The sequence below is a fragment of the Coregonus clupeaformis genome, chromosome 8 (genome assembly GCF_020615455.1).
Source record: "Coregonus clupeaformis isolate EN_2021a chromosome 8, ASM2061545v1, whole genome shotgun sequence".
NCBI lineage: Eukaryota > Metazoa > Chordata > Actinopteri > Salmoniformes > Salmonidae > Coregonus > Coregonus clupeaformis.
In genome coordinates, this window is record NC_059199.1 from 53838820 (window position 1) to 53860403 (window position 21584).

At 42.9% G+C, this 21584-nt stretch overlaps 1 protein-coding gene across 2 annotated transcripts in view; it reads right to left on the reverse strand.

Moving 5' to 3' along the window:
* The window catches only part of LOC121571335 (calsequestrin-1), a 37247-nt gene that overhangs the window by 4381 nt on the left and 11282 nt on the right, over positions 1-21584 (reverse strand). Inside the window, exons 2-10 of one of the 2 annotated variants that reach the window (XM_041882740.2) lie at positions 9255-9287; positions 7337-7430; positions 5646-5746; positions 3933-4044; positions 2005-2078; positions 1564-1694; positions 1257-1302; positions 811-865; positions 492-592 (exon numbers count right to left, since the gene is read on the reverse strand). In XM_041882740.2, coding sequence (XP_041738674.2) covers positions 492-592; positions 811-865; positions 1257-1302; positions 1564-1694; positions 2005-2078; positions 3933-4044; positions 5646-5746; positions 7337-7430; positions 9255-9287 — 747 coding nt within the window. The remainder of the gene's footprint in view (positions 1-491; positions 593-810; positions 866-1256; positions 1303-1563; positions 1695-2004; positions 2079-3932; positions 4045-5645; positions 5747-7336; positions 7431-9254; positions 9288-21584) is intronic. The other variant, XM_041882741.2, reaches the window with a different exon arrangement.

A 21584-nucleotide genomic window follows, 5' to 3' on the forward strand; every position in this document is an offset into this window, starting at 1 on the left:
TGTACTTTACTTTACTATTTATATTTTTAACTACTTTTACTTAAGATACTTAAGTATATTTCAAACCAAATACTTTTCAACTTTTACTCAAGTATTATTTTACTGGGTGACTTTCACTTGAGTAATTTTCTATTAAGGTATCTTTACTTTTACATAAGTATGACAATTGAGTACTTTATCCACCACTGGACACAGGAGCATGGCAAAACATTCCAATGGTGAAAACCATTAATCTTGAGGCGATGGGGGAGGGGGTGCAAAATGCAATCTGATAATTATTATATACAATTTACATATCTGTTTAATTTCTAGCTCAAAATATTACTAATTATGAAAAATGTCAAATTACCCAATGGATCATGATAATTTTCTGCTAAAAAAGTAGGTGTGCAAAAACATACTTTTGCACACCTATTTTAAAAGTGGGTCTGCAGCTGCTCCGTTTGCTCCATTGCTCAGGCACCTATGCATCCGTTTTATTCAGGTCTTACCAGGGGGAAATCATCTGGGTCTATCCAGATGATGCTGAGGTCGGGGTTGTCAGTGTTCTCACGGGCCACCTCCTTCAGGATCTCCAGGAACTCAAAACCATCTGGGAAAAGGTCAAAGGTCAGGTACTGTAGTTTCCCCCCCCCCTTCTACCTTTCTTCATTGAAAGACAATTCAATTCTCAACCTTTCAAACTATTTTCTAGCAATTTTATGACCTAACCTAACATAGCAGGCGTAGAAAGACGCATGAAAAACATAAGGTCCCACTTCGGGTTTTTTTTTTTTAAACTTTACTTTCGCCTAGTGCAATGTACATTACCAGGGTCATCCTCCTCAGCAAAGGCAACAATGTGCTCTCCATCAATGTCATCCTCCTGAAGGACAGAAATAACAAAAGAACGAACAAACAAAAGAAAGAAAGAAAGAAAGAAAGAAAGAAAGAAAGAAAGAAAGAAAGAAAGAAAGAAAGAAAGAAAGAAAGAAAGAAAGAAAGAAAGAAAGAAAGAAAGAAAGAAAGAAAGAAAGAAACAAAGAAACAAACAAACAAAGAAAGAAACAAAGAAAGAAAAAAAAAGAAAGAAAGAAAGAAAGAAAGAAAGAAAGAAAGAAAGAAAGAAAGAAACAAAGAAACAAAGAAAGAAACAAAGAAAGAAAGAAACAAAGAAAGAAACAAAGAAAGGGATGAGACTCCGGCCTACTGTACATCTCCATGAAAAATAGGCTTACTGTATAGTTCCGGTTCAATAGTGAGTGAAGACATCTTACCCAGGTCTCGTACATGCTGTGGGGCTCGAGCTTCCTCAGAGTGGGCCTGGAATGAGAATGACAGCAGTCAATCAATCACATTTATTCATAAAGCCCTTTTTACATCAGGAGTACTTTTACAGCAACCCGGCCTAGACCCCAAGAGCAAGCAAGGAAAGGCAGAAGCAAGAGGACAGAGGCCAGGAAAAACAAGTACTGTAGTTTGAACCGCATTTTGTCTACATGTGTGAAGTAAATCACCTCATAACATACCATAGGACTTCTGGCTTTGCATTGTAGGTCAGCTGTCCTGTAGGGCCAAACTCACCTGTCATGCTCCTCGATGTAGTCTACAAGCTCAGCCTCAGTGTAGGGCTGTCCTGGGATGGTCACTGGCTCCTCCATGAAGGGTTCATAGAAGTCAACCTCGTTCAATTTCATCTTCAGCTTCTTGGCAATCTGGATGGGGACAAAGACCATCAGTTCGGCTGTCAAAAATCTGTGTTTGAACTTAAAAAGATGAGTTACCTCACTGACAAAAGTTGTTTCTTGTAATGTAACAAAAATTACTTTTTGTGGACTAAACTTGATTTCTTGAGTAGACTTAACTTAAAACGTGAAGGCATTGTGGTAACTTATGTTTACAATTTGAAACAACAAAAAATTATACAACGTACGAAGGGTCAGTTTGCAGTGGGTTCAATGGAAATTTTCCAGAATGGAGTTTAGAATATAGCTGAATCGAATTCAGCCCTCCGCGGTCGCATACCTTGGCGTCAAAGGTGGCGAAGAACTTGATGAAGGGGTGGAACTCCTCGGCAGCATCGTCATACTCAATGAAGTCTGTAAAAGAGAAAAATAACATTAACCTAATGTGAGATTCCTCTTGACATACTTGATAAGAGGAAATTGTCAGAATACAGCAGTACCTGTATGTGGTTCACAAAAATACTGTACAGTCGTGGTCAAAGGTTTTGAGACTGACAAGTATTGGTCTTCACAAAGTTCGCTGCTTATGAGATATTTTTGTCAGATGTTACTATGGTATACTGAAGTATAATTACAAGCATTCCATAAGTGTCAAAGGCTTTTATTGACAATTACATAAAGTTTATGCAAAGAGTCAATATTTGCAGTGTTGACCCTTCTTTTTCAAGACCTCTGCAATCCGCCCAGGCATGCTGTCAATTAATTTCTGGGCCACATCCTGACTGATGGCAGCCCATTCTTGCATAATCAATGCTTGGAGTTTGTCAGAATTTGTGGGTTTTTGTTTGTCCACCCACCTCTTGAGGATTGACCACAAGTTCTCAATGAGATTAAGGTCTGGGGAGTTTCCTGGCCATGGACCCAAAATGTTGATGTTTTGTTCCCCGCGCCACTTAGTTATCACTTTTGCCTTATGACAAGGCGCTCCATCATGCTGGAAAAGGCATTGGTCGTCACCAAACTGTTCTTGGATGGTTGGGAGAAGTTGCTCTCGGAGGATGTGTTGGTACCATTCTTTATTCATGGCTGTGTTCTTAGGCAAAATTGTGAGTGAGCCCACTCCCTTGGCTGAGAAGCAACCCCACACGAATGGTCTCAGGATGCTTTACTGTTGGCATGACACAGGACTGATGGTAGAGCTCACCTTGTCTTCTCCGGACAAGGTGTTTTCCGGATGCCCCAAACAATCGGAAAGGGGATTCATCAGAGAAAATGAATTTACCCCAGTCCTCAGCAGTCCAATCCCTATACCTTTTGCAGAATATCAGTCTGTCCCTGATGTTTTTCCTGGAGAGAAGTGGCTTCTTTGCTGCCCTTCTTGACACCAGGCCATCCTCCAAAAGTATTTGCCTCACTGTACGTGCAGATGCACTCACACCTGCCTGCTGCCATTCCTGAGCAAGCTCTGCACTTGTGGTGCCCCGATCCCGCAGCTGAATCAACTTTAGGAGATGGTCCTGGCGCTTGCTGGACTTTCTTGGGCACCCTGATGCCTTCTTCACAACAATTGAACCGCTCTCCTTGAAGTTCTTGATGATCCGATAAATGGTTGATTTAGGTGCAATCTTACTAGCAGCAATATCCTTGCCTGTGAAGCCCTTTTTGTGCAAAGCAATGATGATGGCATGTGTTTCTTTGCAGGTAACCATGGTTAACAGAGGAAGAACAATGATTTCAAGCACCACCCTCCTTTAGAAGTTTCCAGTCTGTTATTCTAACTTAATCAGCATGACAGAGTGATCTCCAGCCTTGTCCTCATCAACACTCTCACCTGTGTTAACGAGAGAATCAATGACATGATGGCAGCTGGTCCTTTTGTGGCAGGGCTGAAATGCAGTGGAAATGTTTTTTGGGGATTAAGTTAATTTTCATGGCAAAGAGGGACTTTGCAATTAATTGCAATTCATCTGATCACTCTTCATGACATTCTGGAGTATATGCAAATTGCCATCATCAAAACTGAGGCAGCAGACTTTGTGAAAATTAGTATTTGTGTCATTCTCAAAACCTTTGACCACGACTGTAGGTGTTGTGACTAGCATCCCATTAGCCTGATCCCAGATCTGTTTGTGACAATTGTGTGACAATGACCACATGAGTTGGCATGACAGCACAAACAGTTATGGGACCAGGCTAGCTTTCCATATCCAAGCAACTTTAGTCATGATTTCTCTGGTCTTTCTTGCAGAGTTGATTGGCTGTACTTACGGGGGGATTTCTCACTCTTGAAGTAGCCGACCAGCTTGATGTCTTCATCAATATTGTGGAAGCCCTTGAGCTCACGCTCATTATCAATGATCTCCACAGGGTCCTCAATCACCTGCAGAGTGGAAGAGACACAGGGAGAAGGAGGAGAGAGGTAAAGAAAGAGGGAGAAGAGGTGGGGAGATTTATGTGAGGAGCAGATTAGAAGAGATTTGACAATATAAACTCAGCAAAAAAAGAAACGTCCCTTTTTCAGGACCCTGTCTTTCAAAGATAATTCGTAAAAATCCAAATACCTTCACAGATCTTCATTGTAAAGGGTTTAAACACTGTGTCCCATGCTTGTTCAATGAACCATAAACAATTAATGAACATGCACCTGTGGAACGGTCGTTAAGACACTAACAGCTTACAGACGGTAGGCAATTAAGGTCATAGTTATGGTCCCTGCTCTCTGCGTGAACGTGCCTTAGGCATGCTGCAAGGAGGCATGAGGACTGCAGATGTGGCCAGGGCAATAAATTGCAATGTCCGTACTGTGAGACGCCTAAGACAGTGCGACAGAGAGACAGGACGGACAGCTGATCGTCCTCGCAGTGGCAGACCACATGTAACAACACCTGCACAGGATCGGTACATCCGAACATCACACCTGCGGGACAGGTACAGGATGGCAACAACAACAACTGCCCGAGTTACACCAGGAACACACAATCCCTCCATCAGTGCTCAGACTGTCCGCAATAGGCTGAGAGAGGCTGGACTGAGGGCTTGTAGGCCTGTTGTAAGGCAGGTCCTCACCAGACATCACCAGCAACAATGTCGCCTATGGGCACAAACCCACCGTCGCTGGACCAGACAGGACTGGCAAAAAGTGCTCTTCACTGACAAGTCGCGGTTTTGTCTCACCAGGGGTGATGGTCGGATTTGCGTTTATCGTCGAAGGAATGAGCATTACACTGAGGCCTGGAGCGGGATCGATTTGGAGGTGGAGGATCTGTCATGGTCTGGGGCGGTGTGTCACAGCATCATCGGACTGAGCTTGTTGTCATTGCAGGCAATCTCAACGCTGTTCGTTACAGGGAAGATATCCTCCTCCCTCATGTGGTACCCTTTCTGCAGGCTCATCCTGACATGACCCTCCAGCATGACAATGCCACCAGCCACACTGCTCGTTCTGTGCGTGATTTCCTACAAGACAGGAATGTCAGTGTTCTGCCATGGCCAGCGAAGAGCCCGGATCGCAATCCCATTGAGCACTTCTGGGACCTGTTGGATCAGAGGGTGAGGGCTAGGGCCATTCCCCCCAGAAATGTCAGGGAACTTGCATGTGCCTTGGTGGAAGAGTGGGGTAACATCTCACAGCAAGAACTGTAAAATCTGGTGCAGTCCATGAGGAGGAGATGCAGATACAGCACCAGATACTGACTGTTACTTTTGACCCCCCCCCCCCCCTTTGTTCAGGGACACGTTATTCAATTTCTGTTAGTCACATGTCTGTGGAACTTGTTCAGTTTATGTCTCAGTTGTTGAATCTTGTTATGTTCATACAAATATTTACACATGTTAAGTTTGCTGGAAATAGATTGTAATAATACATTGTATTAATCATTGTAATTATAATTTAGTGTTTACACAGAGTAAGAGCACTTTAGTAAAGTTACAACCAAATAACTGCAGCCAAAATAACTATATAATGTTATAACAGTTACTCACGTCATAGAGGAACTCCACCAGGGTGTCAGCGGCCAGCTCACCATCGTACTCAATTATCTCATTATCGACAAAGATATAGATGCTCTCCACCTCATCCAGACCTGGGATATAAGAGAAGGACAGGTTAGAGACTTTCTTTAGGGGCTAGGGACTAAGAAAGGGATGGGGGCTCGAGGCGGAATGGGACAGGTTTGAAACTCTGGTTAGGGGCTAGTGTTTAGCGGACATGTTAGGAACTCTGATTAGGGGCTAGTGTTTAGCGGACAGGTTAGGAAACTCTACTTAGGGGCTAGGGTTTATCGGACAGGTTAGGAACTCTGATTAGGGGCTAGTGTTTAGCGGACAGGTTAGGAACTCTGATTAGGGGCTAGTGTTTAGAAGACAGGTTAGGAAACTCTACTTAGGGGCTAGGGTTTATCGGACAGGTTAGGAACTCTGATTAGGGGCTTAAGTTTAGGGGGGACAGGTAAGGATTTCTAGCCCAAAAGGTCAGAAATAGGTGCTAGGGAAGCAATGGGGCAAGTTAGTTGGTAACTGCAAGCCATTCTTCTTGCAGAGAAATTTTTTCATTGGATATTGAATTTTGGCTTGAAACCCTACTTGGCCTTAAAATACAGTGCAAAAATTCTGAGTAAACCTGCAATGTGGTTTACCACGTTATCTGAGATTGAATGAATTCCGTCCAGACAATGTTGTTTATTGCCTGAACCAAGTTCTACCCCTGTAGGCTTAACCATTTAAAGTTGCATGACTCATACTATAAGTATATCAAAAAGGAGTCTTTGACCTCGATTGTAAAACAATGTATTTTTTTATATATACACTATATAATCATCATGTAAATGCCTCCCTCTTGAAGTAGAATGCCTTTATTGTTTTATTGCATACCGGTGACTGACCCTCTTAGACTTTTATTCGCCGAGGGCAGTGGCAGTAATAATAAGCCATTTAGCAGACGCTTTTATCCAAAGCGACTTACAGTCATGCGTGCATACATTATTTTGTGTATGGGTGGTCCCGGGGATCAAACCCACTACATTTTTACATTTACATTTTAGTCATTTAGCAGACGCTCTTATCCAGAGCGACTTACAGTTAGTGAATACATTTTATTTTATTTTTTTATACTGGCCCCCCGTGGGAATCGAACCCACAACCCTGCCGTTGCAAACGCCATGCTCTATCAACTGAGCTACATCCCTGCCGGCCATTCCCTCCCCTACCCTGGACGACGCTGGGCCAATTGTGCGCCGCCCATGAGTCTCCCGGTCGCGCCCTGGTGTTACAAGCGCCGTGCTCTACCAGCTGAGCTACAGAGGACCACACGAGAAAAGGATAAGATATATATGACAAAGAGACATAAATTATATAGAGAAGCAGCAAGTTAGTTAGACACTGAAAGTTAGAGACTTAGATCTCTGCTAGGGATGTCTCTAGACCAATACAGCTCTCTGGTGGCTGAATAATGTCCTGTGGGTGATCCTGAGGTATTTACTGTATGTGTCTGATCTCTAGGGCCCTGAGTATTTCCTGACCACGTATCATGACCATAACATTTCATGACTATAGCTACGGCCCTCAACCAGGGCCAGAAGAGGGCAGGAAAGATCAGGATTTCATGTGAAGTCAGACTGAAGCACTGACATTTGAATGATGATGAAAAGGGGGTGAAGAGATGAGTGAGGTCTTACCCAGCTTCTTGGCAACAGAGAGGTCCTTCTTCTCATCCACAAGGCCGAATCCAATGTCTTCATCGTCAATATCATCCAGAACCTGGGCTGCAAGCTGCAGAGGAGAGAAAGAAAGAAAGAAAGAAAGAAAGAAAGAAAGAAAGAAAGAAAGAAAGAAAGAAAGAAAGAAAGAAAGAAAGAAAGAAAGAAAGAAAGAAAGAAAGAAAGAAAGAAAGAAAGAAAGAAAGAAAGAGCAGTATTAGAGCCCACCTCCTAACGTCTGTTTATCGCTCCATTTCAAATCGATCACTAGCCCTATTTGTGCACTGAACGATCCTGAAAAGATCTGATAGCTATAAGCAATATCTTAGTAGCTCAACCTTGCCCTCTGATAGGCTAGGTGGAATCTTCACCATATTGCTTATACCTATCATATCATTTCAGATCTACACAAGTGCCTATAGGGACATGGGGTTGATTTAGAACTGAGTAGATATGTGTGTGAGCCAACACAGTCCCCCCCAAACCGCCTGTTCAGCTTGAAAGAGGTTCCTATTTGCTTAGTCTATGTTTATAGCTGTGCCGTCCCTCACTTAAGAATGAGGTGCTCAGCATTCCAGTCCAGTCCTAGACACATATGACCGTACTGCCCTCTGCTTGCCTGAATGAAAAATATATTTCCCACATACTCTATGTAAGGACCCCCACTCCCACCCCCCATCCATGGTATTTCCTCCTACTTTCAAGGCCTTAAAAGCAACTGTCCTAGAGTGCTGCCTTGCACTTTCTAAATCTGTGTGAAACTGGACCCATTGACGGACAGCTAGCCCGGCCAATGAAAGGGCAGAGAGATGAAAAGGGTGGGGGCGGGGGTGTGGGACATAGTGTGAGTGTGTCGATGGGAAAAGACGTGGTCACGACAGGTGCAGTGGGCAGCGGAAAGGAGAAGGGCTCACGCTTTGGGAACGTAAACTTGCATACTGTGTGGTTATTGCCTACATACGCAAACTCACTAACACATACTCGCAAACATACACTTGCACACAGAGAGACACACGTTTTGTTCTCCTTTTATCCACTAGACACCACCAATCTATGGCAATATATGAAACACAATTCATCAGTAGAAAAAACATTGTACTCTTTCATTGCAGAATAGGTATCATTTAAAAGCAGCCAATATCCATTAAAAGATGTTCATTAATATGTCCAGCTCAGATAACACCAACTCACGGAAACAGTCAGCTAGGCAATGTTTACACCCTTATGAGCCAGGTCATGGTTCGGCCCAAGCCTCAACTCCACCTCAGCCAAACCAGCCTTCCACAGCAACCCTGAATTTGGCAGCAAGATGGCCGCTAAACCAAGATGGCCACTATCATGTGGATTTGGTTTACAGTAAAGCCAATGGGACAAGTTCTGCTCTCTTGTCAAGCAATGCCTTGCGGCCAGCATCTCTGTTTTGCTTAAATTTGTTAAAGGAATGGGTGGGTGGATGGATGGATGGATGGATGGATGGATGGATGGATGGATGGATGGATGGATGGATGGATGGATGGGTGGGTGGAAGGACGAACGAACAAACAAACAAATGAATGAAAGGATGAAGCGGTTAGACCATCTGTAACCTATATAATTTGTTTTGCTTACTTCTTTTTCAGCTATGGTGAGTATAGGACAGCTTTACTTGCAACATTTCATTCCCTACTGCAGTCCATAGATGCACAATCATAGTCTGCCTCCCAAATGGCAACCTATTTCCTATATCGTGCACTACTTTTGACCTGGGCCCTACGGCTCTGGTCAAATGTAGAGCAATAATTAGAGAATAGGGTGCCATTTGGGACATACACAGTCACAGAGCATTGAAAGAAAGCTGCTGAGGGGTTGCTGTAGGGCAGTAGCTTTCTAGGGGGTTGTTTTGAGGGCCTGAACATACCTGGTACGTCAGGGCGGCTGGACTGGTGAGTAACTGTAGAGAGAAGTCTTGCTTTAGCACATGACATTCACATATAGGCTGGGATTCAACTGAAGGGGCATCCTCGACAAGCACACTGCACTTGACTTTTAAAGGTCAAGTAATTTACACTTGAGCCAACATCCACAGACCGTGAATGCGATCTCCACGAACGTCTGGAAATGTCCTTTGTAAGGTGCATTGTCAACAATGCGTTTTTGATTGAATCCCGGCCATAATCATTCACCTTCAGTGACTATTACAAGACTAAAGCAAGACTGTCATTGAACAGGAGTGTAAACAAAGGACCTTAAACAAAGCATAACACAGAGTGTATGTGTCCCAATGTCCACACTAACATATTGTGCCTAGTCACTATATTACTTTTAATAGTGTGCTCTAATCTGGATACTTATCCACTACTATGCTTGGCAATTTTACTACGTCGTCATTCATTTTTGTATGTTAGTATATTTTTATTTTTTTTCTGTTTATTAGGGGGTAGATCAGCTTTAATATTGCAGATATATATTTTTTTCTCGCATATATATATACAGTGAGGGAAAAAAGTATTTGATCCCCTGCTGATTTTGTACATTTACCCACTGACAAAGACATGATCAGTCTATAATTCTAATAGTAGGTTTATTTGAACAGTGAGAGACAGAATATCAACAAAAAAATCCAGAAAAACGCATGTCAAAAATGTTATAAATTGATTTGCATTTTAATGAGGGAAATAAGTATTTGACCCCTCTGCAAAACATGACTTAATACTTGGTGGCAAAACCCTTGTTGGCAATCACAGAGGTCAGACGTTTCTTGTAGTTGGCCACCAGGTTTGCACACATCTCAGGAGGGATTTTGTCCCACTCCTCTTTGCAGATCTTCTCTAAGTCATTAAGTTTTCAAGCCTGATGTTTGGCAACTCGAACCTTCAGCTCCCTCCACAGATTTTCTATGGGATTAAGGTCTGGAGACTGGCTAGGCCACTCCAGGACCTTAATGTGCTTCTTCTTGAGCCACTCCTTTGTTGCCTTGGCCGTGTGTTTTGGGTCATTGTCATGCTGGAATACCCATCCACGACTCATTTTCAATGCCCTGGCTGAGGGAAGGAGGTTCTCACCCAAGATTTGACGGTACATGGCCCCATCCATAGTCCCTTTGATGCAGTGAAGTTGTCCTGTCCCCTTAGCATAAAAACACCCCCAAAGCATAATGTTTCCACCTCCATGGTTGATGGTGGGGATGGTGTTCTTGGGGTCATAGGCAGCATTCTTCCTCCTCCAAACACGGCGAGCTGAGTTGATGCCAAAGAGCTCAATTTTGGTCTCATCTGACCACAACACTTTCACCCAGTTCTCCTCTGAATCATTCAGATGTTCATTGGCAAACTTCAGACGGGCATGTATATGTGCTTTCTTGAGCAGGGGGACCTTGCGGTCGCTGCAGGATTTCAGTCCTTCACGGTGTAGTGTGTTACCAATTGCTTTCTTGGTGACTATGGTCCCAGTTGCCTTGAGATCATTGACAAGATCCTCCCGTGTAGTTCTGGGCTGATTCCTCACCGTTCTCATGATCATTGCAACTCCATGAGGTGAGATCTTGCATGGAGCCCCAGGCCGAGGGAGATTGACAGTTCTTTTGTTTTTCTTCCATTTGCGAATAATCGCACCAACTGTTGTCACCTTCTCACCAAGCTGCTTGGCGATGGTCTTGTAGCCCATTCCAGCCTTGTGTAGGTCTACAATCTTGTCCCTGACATCCTTGGAGAGCTCTTTGGTCTTGGCCATGGTGGAGAGTTTGGAATCTGATTGATTGATTGCTTCTGTGGACAGGTGTCTTTTATACAGGTAACAAGCTGAGATTAGGAGCACTCCCTTTAAGAGTGTGCTCCTAATTTCAGCTCCTTACCTGTATAAAAGACATCTGGGAGCCAGAAATCTTTGTGATTGAGAGGGGGTCAAATACTTATTTCCCTCATTAAAATGCAAATCAATTTATAACATTTTTGACATGCGTTTTTCTGGATTTTGTTGTTGTTATTCTGTCTCTCACTGTTCAAATAAACCTACCATTAAAATTATAGACTGATCATTTCTTTGTCAGTGGGCAAACGTACAAAATCAGCAGGGGATCAAATACTTTTTCCCCCACTGTATATATATATATATATATATATATATATATATATATATATATATATATATATATATATATACACATACATACACATACATACATATACGCATATACATACATATATATATACATACATATCCTTTAAAAATATATATATTTCCCTTTATTACTTTCCAACCCCACCATACCTTCCCTAATTGGAGTAAACTAGTGAACAACAATGCTTAGGCTTCTACTTCATGCTTATACATACTATATACTATTTTTTCTGGAGGATTAAATTGAAATAGCAACCAACTTTCTATGGCTTGTTTTAGAAATAGTGATATTTGGGAGATTATTTCCTTTTCAAATACCTGAAAGTCAGGGGTTGTAATCTGAATAAAGGGAAAAATTCCCTTCTTGAACATTGGGTGAGACAATCTTACTAGTTTGCTAGAGAACCAGTTCGGATTTAAGTATTATTTTTGTATGACTGAAGCTTTTAGTGATAGGTCTAATGCTTTAATATTTAATAATTTCTGTCCTCCTAATTCATATTCATTATATAAACAGGCCCGTAAAAAATTTTCTGGCTTGTCGTTCCAAATAAAATGGACTATTTTTTTATCATATAATTTTAAAAACTGTTCGCTAGGCGTAGGCAAGACCATAAGCAAATAGGTAAACTGGGATAATACTAAAGAGTTCATCAGGGTGATTTTTCCACAAATTGAAAGGTATTGACCTTTCCATGGTAGCATGATCTTATCTAACTTTCTATACATTTTTTGGGGAGTGAGACCATTTATTTCATTTGGGATATGTATTCCGAGTATATCCACATCACCATCAGACCATTTTATTGGTAAACTACATGGTAATGTAAAAATTGTATTTTTTAGTGATCCAATGCGCAATATAGTACATTTATCATAATTTGGTTGTAATCCAGAGAGGTTAGAAAATGTATCTAGATCCTCTATGAGGCTGTGGAGGGATTCAATTTGCGGATTTAAAAGAAAACATGAATCATCAGCGTACAATGACACCTTTGTTTTTAAGCCCTGGATTTCTAATCCCTTGATATTATTGTTGGATCTGATTTTAATAGCTAACATCTCAATGGCAATAATAAATAGATATGCCGATAGTGGACAACCTTGTTTCACTCCTCTTGACAGTTTAAAACTTTCAGAGAAATAGCCATTATTTACTATTTTACACCTAGGGTTACTATACATGATTTTAACCCAATTTATAAGAGATGGTCCAAAATTGAAATGCTCCAGGCATTTATATATAAACCCCAGTCGTACTTTATCAAATGTAGTATGTTAGTTGCACCCCCTTTTGCCCTCAGAATAGCCTCAATTCGTCAGGGCATGGACTCTACAAGGTGTCGAAAGCGTTCCACAGGGATGCTGTCCCATGTTGACTCCATTGCTTCCCACAGTTGGGTCAAGTTGGCTGGATGTCCTTTGGGTGTTGGACCATTCTTGATACAAACGGGAAACTGTTGAGCATGAAAAATCCAGCAGCATTGCAGTTCTTGACGCACTCAAACCGGTGCGCCTGGCACAAACTACCATACCCAGTTTAAAGGCACTTAAATCTTTTGTCTTGCCGATTCACCCTCTGAATGGCACACACGCACAATCCATGTCTCAGTTGTCTCAAGGCTTAAAAATCCTTCTTTAACTTGTCTCCTCCCCTTCAGCTACACTGATTGAAGTGGATTTAACAAGTGACATCATAAAGTGATAATAGCTTTCTACTGGATTCAACTAGACAATCTATGTCATGGAAAGAGCAAGTTTCCTAATGTTTTGTACACTCAGTGTATATTAGGACATTTGGTCATTACATCACAGGACAGTATATAGATTGCAGAATACTTCCACCATACAGGACAGTCAATAGAACACAGAGATGCTGACAGGTCAAGACGCAGAGTACAGAACAATCCAACTTCAACAGACAACTGAGATTCAGAATAAGCGCAACTACTCTTTCAACAACATACTGAAAGGCTATAGTTCAGGGCCTGTATTCACAAAGTATTTGCCCTCCTAAGGACAAAGTGCAGTTTTGATTGGTGGCGTTTAAAAAAAAGGATTTACTTTTTATTGTATTTTTAGTCTCTTATCTCTTGTAACTTTAAATGCAACGAATTGCTTATCAAAGTAGATCAGTTCTCATAAACCCATTAATCTTGAAAAAAGTCCTATCCCCGCCCTTCTGCCACCGCGAACGCGGCAGTGCATTGCATCCTAGTAGCATGCATGAGCTACCCACCGACTCACAGGGGTGAGTTTGAAATAAATATCGCCAGTAGTAAGTTACTTTGGAGTTGCTAGCATGTGTGGTCTCATGGTGAGGGAAAGGGGCAACTGCAGTTCAACTGCTTGTCAGTAGCAGAACACATTTAAAACAAGTGAAGACTAGCTTGTTTTGACAGCATAGCCTCGCTAACTAGCTGATTCATCCAGCCCACATTAGCGATGATTAGCTGATATAGCCCACTCCAGTAGTGGTTCAAGCAAAGATACACTACATGACCAAAAGCATGTGGACACCTGCTCGTCGCACATCTAATTTCTAAATCATGGGCATTAAGTTGGTACCCCCTTTGCTGCTATAACAACCTCCACTCTTCTGGGAAGGCTTTCCACTAGATGTTGGAACATTGGTGTGGGAACTTGCTTCCATTCAGCCACAAGAGCATTAGTGAGGTCGGGCACCCATGTTGGGTGATTAGGCCTGGCTTTCAGTCGGCGTTCCAATTCATCCCAAAGGTGTTCAATGGGGTTGAGGTCAGGGCTCTGTGCAGGCCAGTCAAGTTCTTCCACACCTATCTCGACAAACCATTTCTGTATGGACCTCGCTTTGTGCACGGGGGCATTGTCATGCTGAAACAGGAAAGGGCCTTCCCCAAACTGTTGCCACAAAGTTGGAAGCACAGAATCATCTAGAATGTCATTGTATGCTGTAGCTTTAAGATTTCCCTTCACTGGAACTAAGGGGCCTAACCATGAAAAACAGCCCCAGACCATCATTCCTCCTCTACCAAACTTTACAGTTGGCACTATGCATTCGGGCAGGTAGCGTTCTCCTGGCATCTGCCAAACCCAGATTTGTCTGTCGGACTGCCAGATGGTGAAGCATGATTCATCACTCCAGAGAATGTGTTTCCACTGCTCCAGAGTCCAATGGCGGCGAACTTTACACCATTCCAGCCGACGCTTGGCATTGCGCATGGTGATCTTAGGCTTATGTGCGGCTGCTCGGCCATGGAAACCCATTTCATGAAGCTCCCGACGAACAGTTCTTGTGCTGACGTTGCTTCCAGAGGCAGTTTGTGAGTGTTGCAACCGAGGACAGACCATTTTTATGCATTACGCGCTTCAGCACATGGCAGTCCCGTTCTGTGAGCTTGTGTGGCCTACCACTTTGCGGCTGAGCTGTTGTTACTCCTAGACATTTCCACTTCACAATAACAGCACTTACAGTTGACCGGGGCAGCTCTAGCAGGGCAGAAATTTCACAAGCTGACTTGTTGGAAAGGTGGCATCCTATGACAGTGCCACGTTGAAAGTCACTGAGCTCTACATTATGGGCCATTCTACTGCCAATGTTTGTCTATGGAGATTGCATGGCTGTGTGCTCGATTTTATACACCTGTCAGCAATGGGTGTGTCTGAAATAGCCAAATCCACTAATTTGAAGGGGTGTCCACATACTAGTGTACTAAAGGTCTGTCGTCGTCCCCCCCCACACAGCCCACTCCAACTTCTCCTCCTCCATCACAGGCTACCCATCCGATACCTCCAAGGCACTTCCATATTAGTCTGAGCAGGGGTATTTATAAGAGAGACTGAGACTGAACTGAACTGGCGTTGGGGTGGGGAGCTGAGCAAGACAGTCCTACAGCTATATAAGGCCTCCTGGGGAGCTCAGAGAGAGACCGGGGAAAACGTGAAGGGGTGGGAGGGAAGGAGGGAGGGAGGAGAAGGGAGAGAAAGTGGGAGGAGAAGGGAGAGAAAGAGGGAGGAAAAGGGAGAGAAAGACGAAGGAGAAGGGAAGGAAAGAGGGAGGGAGGGAGGGAGGGAGGGAGGGAGGGAGGGAGGGAGGGAGGGAGGGAGGGAGGGAGGGAGGGAGGGAGGGAGGGAGGGGAAAGAGACCGGAGAAGATGTGAAGCTTTGATACATATGGGAGGGGGGAGAGATAGAAGGAGGGAGGAGAAGGGAGGGAGAGGGATAGCTAATACACGACTAACATTCACTCTAGTCGGTCAGACTATCAATCATCTCCTCACAGAGAGATCAGTCTCACTTTCTGTTTCTCTCTGACTGCAGCTTCTATCTAACTCATTGTGACCTCTCTCTTTAGCACTCTCTTTAGCACTGTGACTTCTTGGCTCCCTCTCTCACTGTCCAGACACAGATGAGAGGTGTTGGCTGATGGGACCAAAGGGAAAAGATGACGTGGTAGAAGTTCCTCCTAACCGCAGATCTTGGATCAGATTACCCAACCTTCAATCATACCAAGATGGTTGAAGAAGTGTCAGCCTCTGTATCAATGTTTAGAGGCAACCTCTTTCATATTCTATGGTTGAATGAGGGACGGACTAAGTGCATAGAAAACACACAGCTAGCACAGTAGATCCGTAATTTCCTGTAAATCGTGCATTCATGTCATGTCCATAAACTAAAATAACTAATGGTTACAGTACAGCTATAGCTCTATCAGGTCACCTCAACCTTGCTGTGTGGCAGTGCAGTAAAACTGTTCTGGAAGCTGTATAGTATCTTTATCGCTGCCAATGTGGTTGTAAGTGCACGTTGTTCGATGAGTCACCACACATCTGTGTGTGCGTCACCTCTGAGCCACTCACGGGGATAGTCTCTATGATGATGGGGGGGTTATAGGTTGTGTGTGGAAATGGCTGCATGTGCATCCTTCCCTGTTTCTATGACTACTGTTGCAACGTTTCCCAGCTTTATTCAAATACAAATCATCCTCATCATTCAAACATAGAAACACCATCTCTGCAGCTATAACATCCAATGATTTTACCAAGATGTAGAATCTCTCATTTGGTCACCATGTTTGTTTTCTCACTCCAACTCAACTTGTCGTATGTCAGTGCTTCTCTACTCAACGTCAGTTCAACTTCACACCCCAAATATCACAAAGGCTTTTCACAATTCAAAAGAAGGCCTGGAGCCTTCCAGTTCTATCGTATCCGCTTCCAGCTATAATGTCAATAATTAATGCATGTAACTGTAAAACACCAGTGTGTGTGTGTTCGTGTGTGATGATGTAGCTTTAACACACCAGGGCATCCCTACAGCCTACACCAACATGTTACAACAACACTGAGCAGGGTGGGCATTAAAGAGTTAAACACCAGATGTATACACGTTGCTGAGTCGCATACCGTAGGTGTGGCTAAAAGAAGTGCCCTGAATAGACATAGATGTAATAAAAATGCTTTCCTGGTATGAAATATGTGATTTCTGAAACTTTTATTTCTGGTCAAAAGTGCTGCCCCTGTTCTTTGTAGTAGGTAGTGGGTCTTGATGATTGTAACGGTCTTAGCCAGATGTAGGCTATTTTTGTATTAGGCCTATCTCATTCCACTGGGGAATTCAAATGAATTGAAAGTTACAGAATGCACCTTTAATAGCCTATCATTCCAGTTTTACATGATATTGAATGTCCATTCCAAATCATATCGGACTTCACACCAGCACATACTACAGTGTCTCCTGGTAGATAGCTGAGGAGTGCAGATATGAGTCTGGAGGAGTGACTCATGCTCCCTATATGAGCTCCATCGCAAATATGTCACACACGAAACCAGCCAACCAGCCAATGTTCTCCTCGCATCACACATCACTCTGCAGGTTCAGCTGCTGTTTAGCCAAGCGGGATAAATCAATCAGGGAGAACAGTGAGGCTTTGTGGCAAAGCTTTATCAGAAACTGTCTATTCTGCTGGAGTACATCATTCTGGCTGTTTTACCTGGACGTCAGAAGCAGAACACCTAAGATGTCAAATAATGCACAGAACTGGGGTAAACTATACTACTTATTGCTAGGACCATCAGTTTTTCCAGACCACATGACCTGAACTGCAAAAACTCCAGGACCTACAATACTACTTAGAAATACAGATCCTTTATTTACCAACCTGTACTGTATATTGTGTATCACTCCAAACGTGCTCAACACAGGAGGTTGGTGGCACCTTAATTGGGGAGGACGGGCTCAAGGTAATGGCTGGAGCAGAATGGGTGGAATACTATCAAATACATCAAACACATGGTTTCCATGTGTTTGATGTCATTCCATTTACTCCGTTCCAGCCATTATAATGAGCCGTCCTCCCCTCAGCAGGCTCCACTGGTGCTCAAGATAGTTTACATATTAAGCTAAAGACGTTACCACATGATACTCCAAAGAACAGGTGTTTCTAATGTTTACACTTCAAAGTAACCATGACACCAACGACTGACACCCCTTACACCCTTTCCTACTTTGGCTCTCTCTCTAGTTCTAGTTTGAGGGAATAAAACAAGAAATGTAAATACAAAAATGTGAGTTTTAAACTTTAACCAGGCACTTTTTTGCTCCCTTGTCTTTTCGTGTGTGTGTGTGTGTGTGTGTGTGTGTGTGTGTGTGTGTGTGTGTGTGTGTGTGTGTGTGTGTGTTTGCGTGCGTGCATGCATGCAGAGATGGGCAAAAGATACATAAAAATATATATTGTTAGAAATACAAGATATTCTAAAGACTAGTGTATCAAACTAAAATACATATTACATACAATTACAGGTAGGTTGAGGTATCAGAAATAATGCCCCTCTCTGCGTGCGCACCGTTTTCCCTGACATTACCTCTCCTATGAATAAGATATAAAAATACATTCCAACATCCAGTAGGCCTACGGAGAGAGCGGAGGGTCATCTATTAATCATTAGGCACAACATGAAGTACAGGCTATTATAAAACAACAGCAACGTTGTGTGTGTGCGTGCATGCATGTGTGTGTGTCCTCTAGAGTCTAGGCCTTACAGTACAAACACAATGGATAACAGTGTGTCACGTTGCCTGTCACTTGTGACTAAATCTGGGAACCACAACCTCAATGAACCTGCACTGAGGTCAAATCCACCTCATAGAAGCACAACAATTGAAATGTACTCTCTTTGAGACATTAAAGAGATATCTAGGCTTTAATGTCCAATATTCTTCTGAATTCTACCTCAGATTCTACAAATGATATTCAGACAGCAGATTATATTCACCCAGACATTCACTGAATGGTCCTAAAATTAAAAAAAAAAAAATTATATATATATATATATATATATATTCCAGAGCAGACAGTAGAAATCAACTAAAGCTCAGCAACCTAGTCGCCACCATCAACTGCACCATGTGTTAGTAGGTGGGTTAAATGTAGCTCCACACAGACAGAGAGAGAGCAGCCAGACGGCCGGTTCTCTGGCTTCATCAGGGACTATTTTGGCAAGGCTTTGGAGACTTGCTGAGAAGTACAGTACAGAACCCCCATAGCTGTCTGCTACAGGCTGCAGCCAGCCAACGCTGCAGAATCTGTGTGTGTGTGTGTGTGTGTGTGTGTGTGTGTGTGTGTGTCCAGAATCTGGGGATAGGAGTCTGATTATCTACTAGGTTAGAAAACTGGGGTGTGCTGTAGTGCAGTGGGAAAACTGACTGTTGATAGGATGGATGGGGATAGAGACTTCATAAGGGCCTGAGACCAATATCCTGCTCTTTCTTTTTTAGCGCTGAACAGATATTGTACAAATCGCTAGGACTGGGGTGTAGTGCAGGGATGTTTACAGAATTGTATCATGTTTATGCAGTGCTGTGTGATCATTGGATGGTGTGAGTTTAACACAGTTGCTTCCGTCCCTCTCCTTGCCCAAACCTGGACTCGAACCAGGGACCCTCTGAACATATTGACAACAGTCACCCACGAAGCATCGTTACCTATTGCTCCACTAAAGCTATGGCCCTTGCAGGGCAAGGGAAACAACTACTTCAAGGTCTCAGAGCGAATGACATCACTGAACGCTACTAGCACGCACCGCTAACTAGCTAGCCATTTCACATCGGTTACATAAGTATAATGATCAAGTATATAGAGTGCCATTTGAGATGCATCCATAGTTTCTTTATGGGTTGGTTGGTGAGGATAGTACAAGGGTCACTTGGCATTACGTAAACACAGTAATGTCCCCATAGGATAACCAATTTTGGTTCCAGGTAGAACCCTTTTGGATTCCTTATAGAACCAAAAGGCTTCTACCTGGATCCAAAAATGGTTATTCAAAGGGTTCTCCTATCGGGACAGCCAAAGGGGGGATGCATGCCAGCAAAGCCACAACACAACACTAAACAATACATTAATTGCACTATAACGGTGACAAATGGTGCCCACAAACTGTTAGGGCCTACATAAAGCTGTCCCAACAGCAGAGTCCCAACACCTTACCACTGCTACACCTGGCTATCAGCGGAGCCTTGTCTGGCAGTGAAACAGTTCATTCAGCCTCATTAACTGCCTTTTTAAAAAACATAGCTGATATGGCTGGATAGTCCCGTGTAGCTCAGTTGGTAGAGCATGGCGTTTGCAACACCAGGGTTGTGGGTTCGTTTCCCACGGGGGACCAGTATGAACAAATAAAAAAAATAAAAAATGTATGCACTCACTAACTGTAAGTCGCTCTGGATAAGAGCGTCTGCTAAATGACTAAAATGTAAATGTAATGGCTGACTTGCTTAAACAAATGTGGTTTCTACTGACAGTTGAGATGTACAAACTATGGCATAAGGGGACGACAAGCGGATAAGAGGCAATCCGTAATTTCGATTAAGACATTAATGACCGAGCTAGGACGGACATAGTCAATATAACTATTTGTTCAGCACTTTTGAAATGTACAGTGACAGAATTCAAAACAAGGGCCGTTCTTACAGTGTTCTCCCTGTACACCAATTCAGATCCGTAGGATAAATAAAGGGGGCACATAAGCAGACAATTAAAGCTCTTACAATATTCAATGATTACATTTCTCTAAAACAGGTTATAGGCTACATGTGTACCACTAAGTCAGAACAGTTGGTGAAATTAAGAGGGGCAAATTGACCAAATTATTAGGGTGAGGCACATGGGCTACTAACAGCTTACTACACAACATACACTTAGCATTACTTTCTTAGCTACAGTATACATATCGCCCTGGCATATTACATCATTAATGCAGCAGAATACAATACATTTTTGGACTCACCTTGTTGTGCTGTGCTCACTTGAACAGGAAGGTGGCGCGGCGGTCCTTCGTGGGCAAATTTTGTCATCAAACTTTGTCATCAAAGTCTGGCATTCTCTGGATTTATGGTGCTTTCAAGACAACTGGGAACTCAGGGAAAAAAACTAGGTCGAATCATGATGACTTCAGTGATCTTCAGGTCGTAGCTCTAGAAAGAGGCCTGAGTTCCTGATTTACAATTCTGAGTTGGATGACTGTTCAAAACGTATTTTCCCAGTCGGAGCTCGTTTTTTCCCGACTTCCCAGGTCTCTTGAACTCACTGAAGTCAGATTTCCCAGTTCCGAGTTAACAGTTGTTTTGAGCGCGGCAGAAATCATGCTGGATTGACAGCATGGCCAATGTTGAATGTTTATCATTTTAAGCTTGGAAAAGAGACCCTTAAAACTAGACATGGGACCACACAGCCACTCCACTGAATAGCAGGCTAGTGATTGCTTTGCAATGCTTGCAGTTAGCCACTGATTCCTTCCAAACCACTCATTGTTGAATTTGCGATTTCCAACTTGTTGTGTAATGTTTATGTCCAATGGCCGATGAGCACCGATACGTTTTATCTATAATTTCTCTTCATATGACAAGGATTAAAAAGGATTTGCCAGTAGATTGTCGACTTGATTCATGATGACGACTGCTAGCTAATATTTAGAAAATATGATGTTGACATGATCAGTCCAATCAAAGCTACTGTAGATATAACGTGATTTGACGTCATTTTATCTGTGGCCAATGACCTTGAGCCTTCTTGGATGGGCACTTCTAATGTAACTCTATGGCAGCGCCCAACGGACTTGAATTTTCGAGCTCTACCCTTAGATTTGGCGGTCAC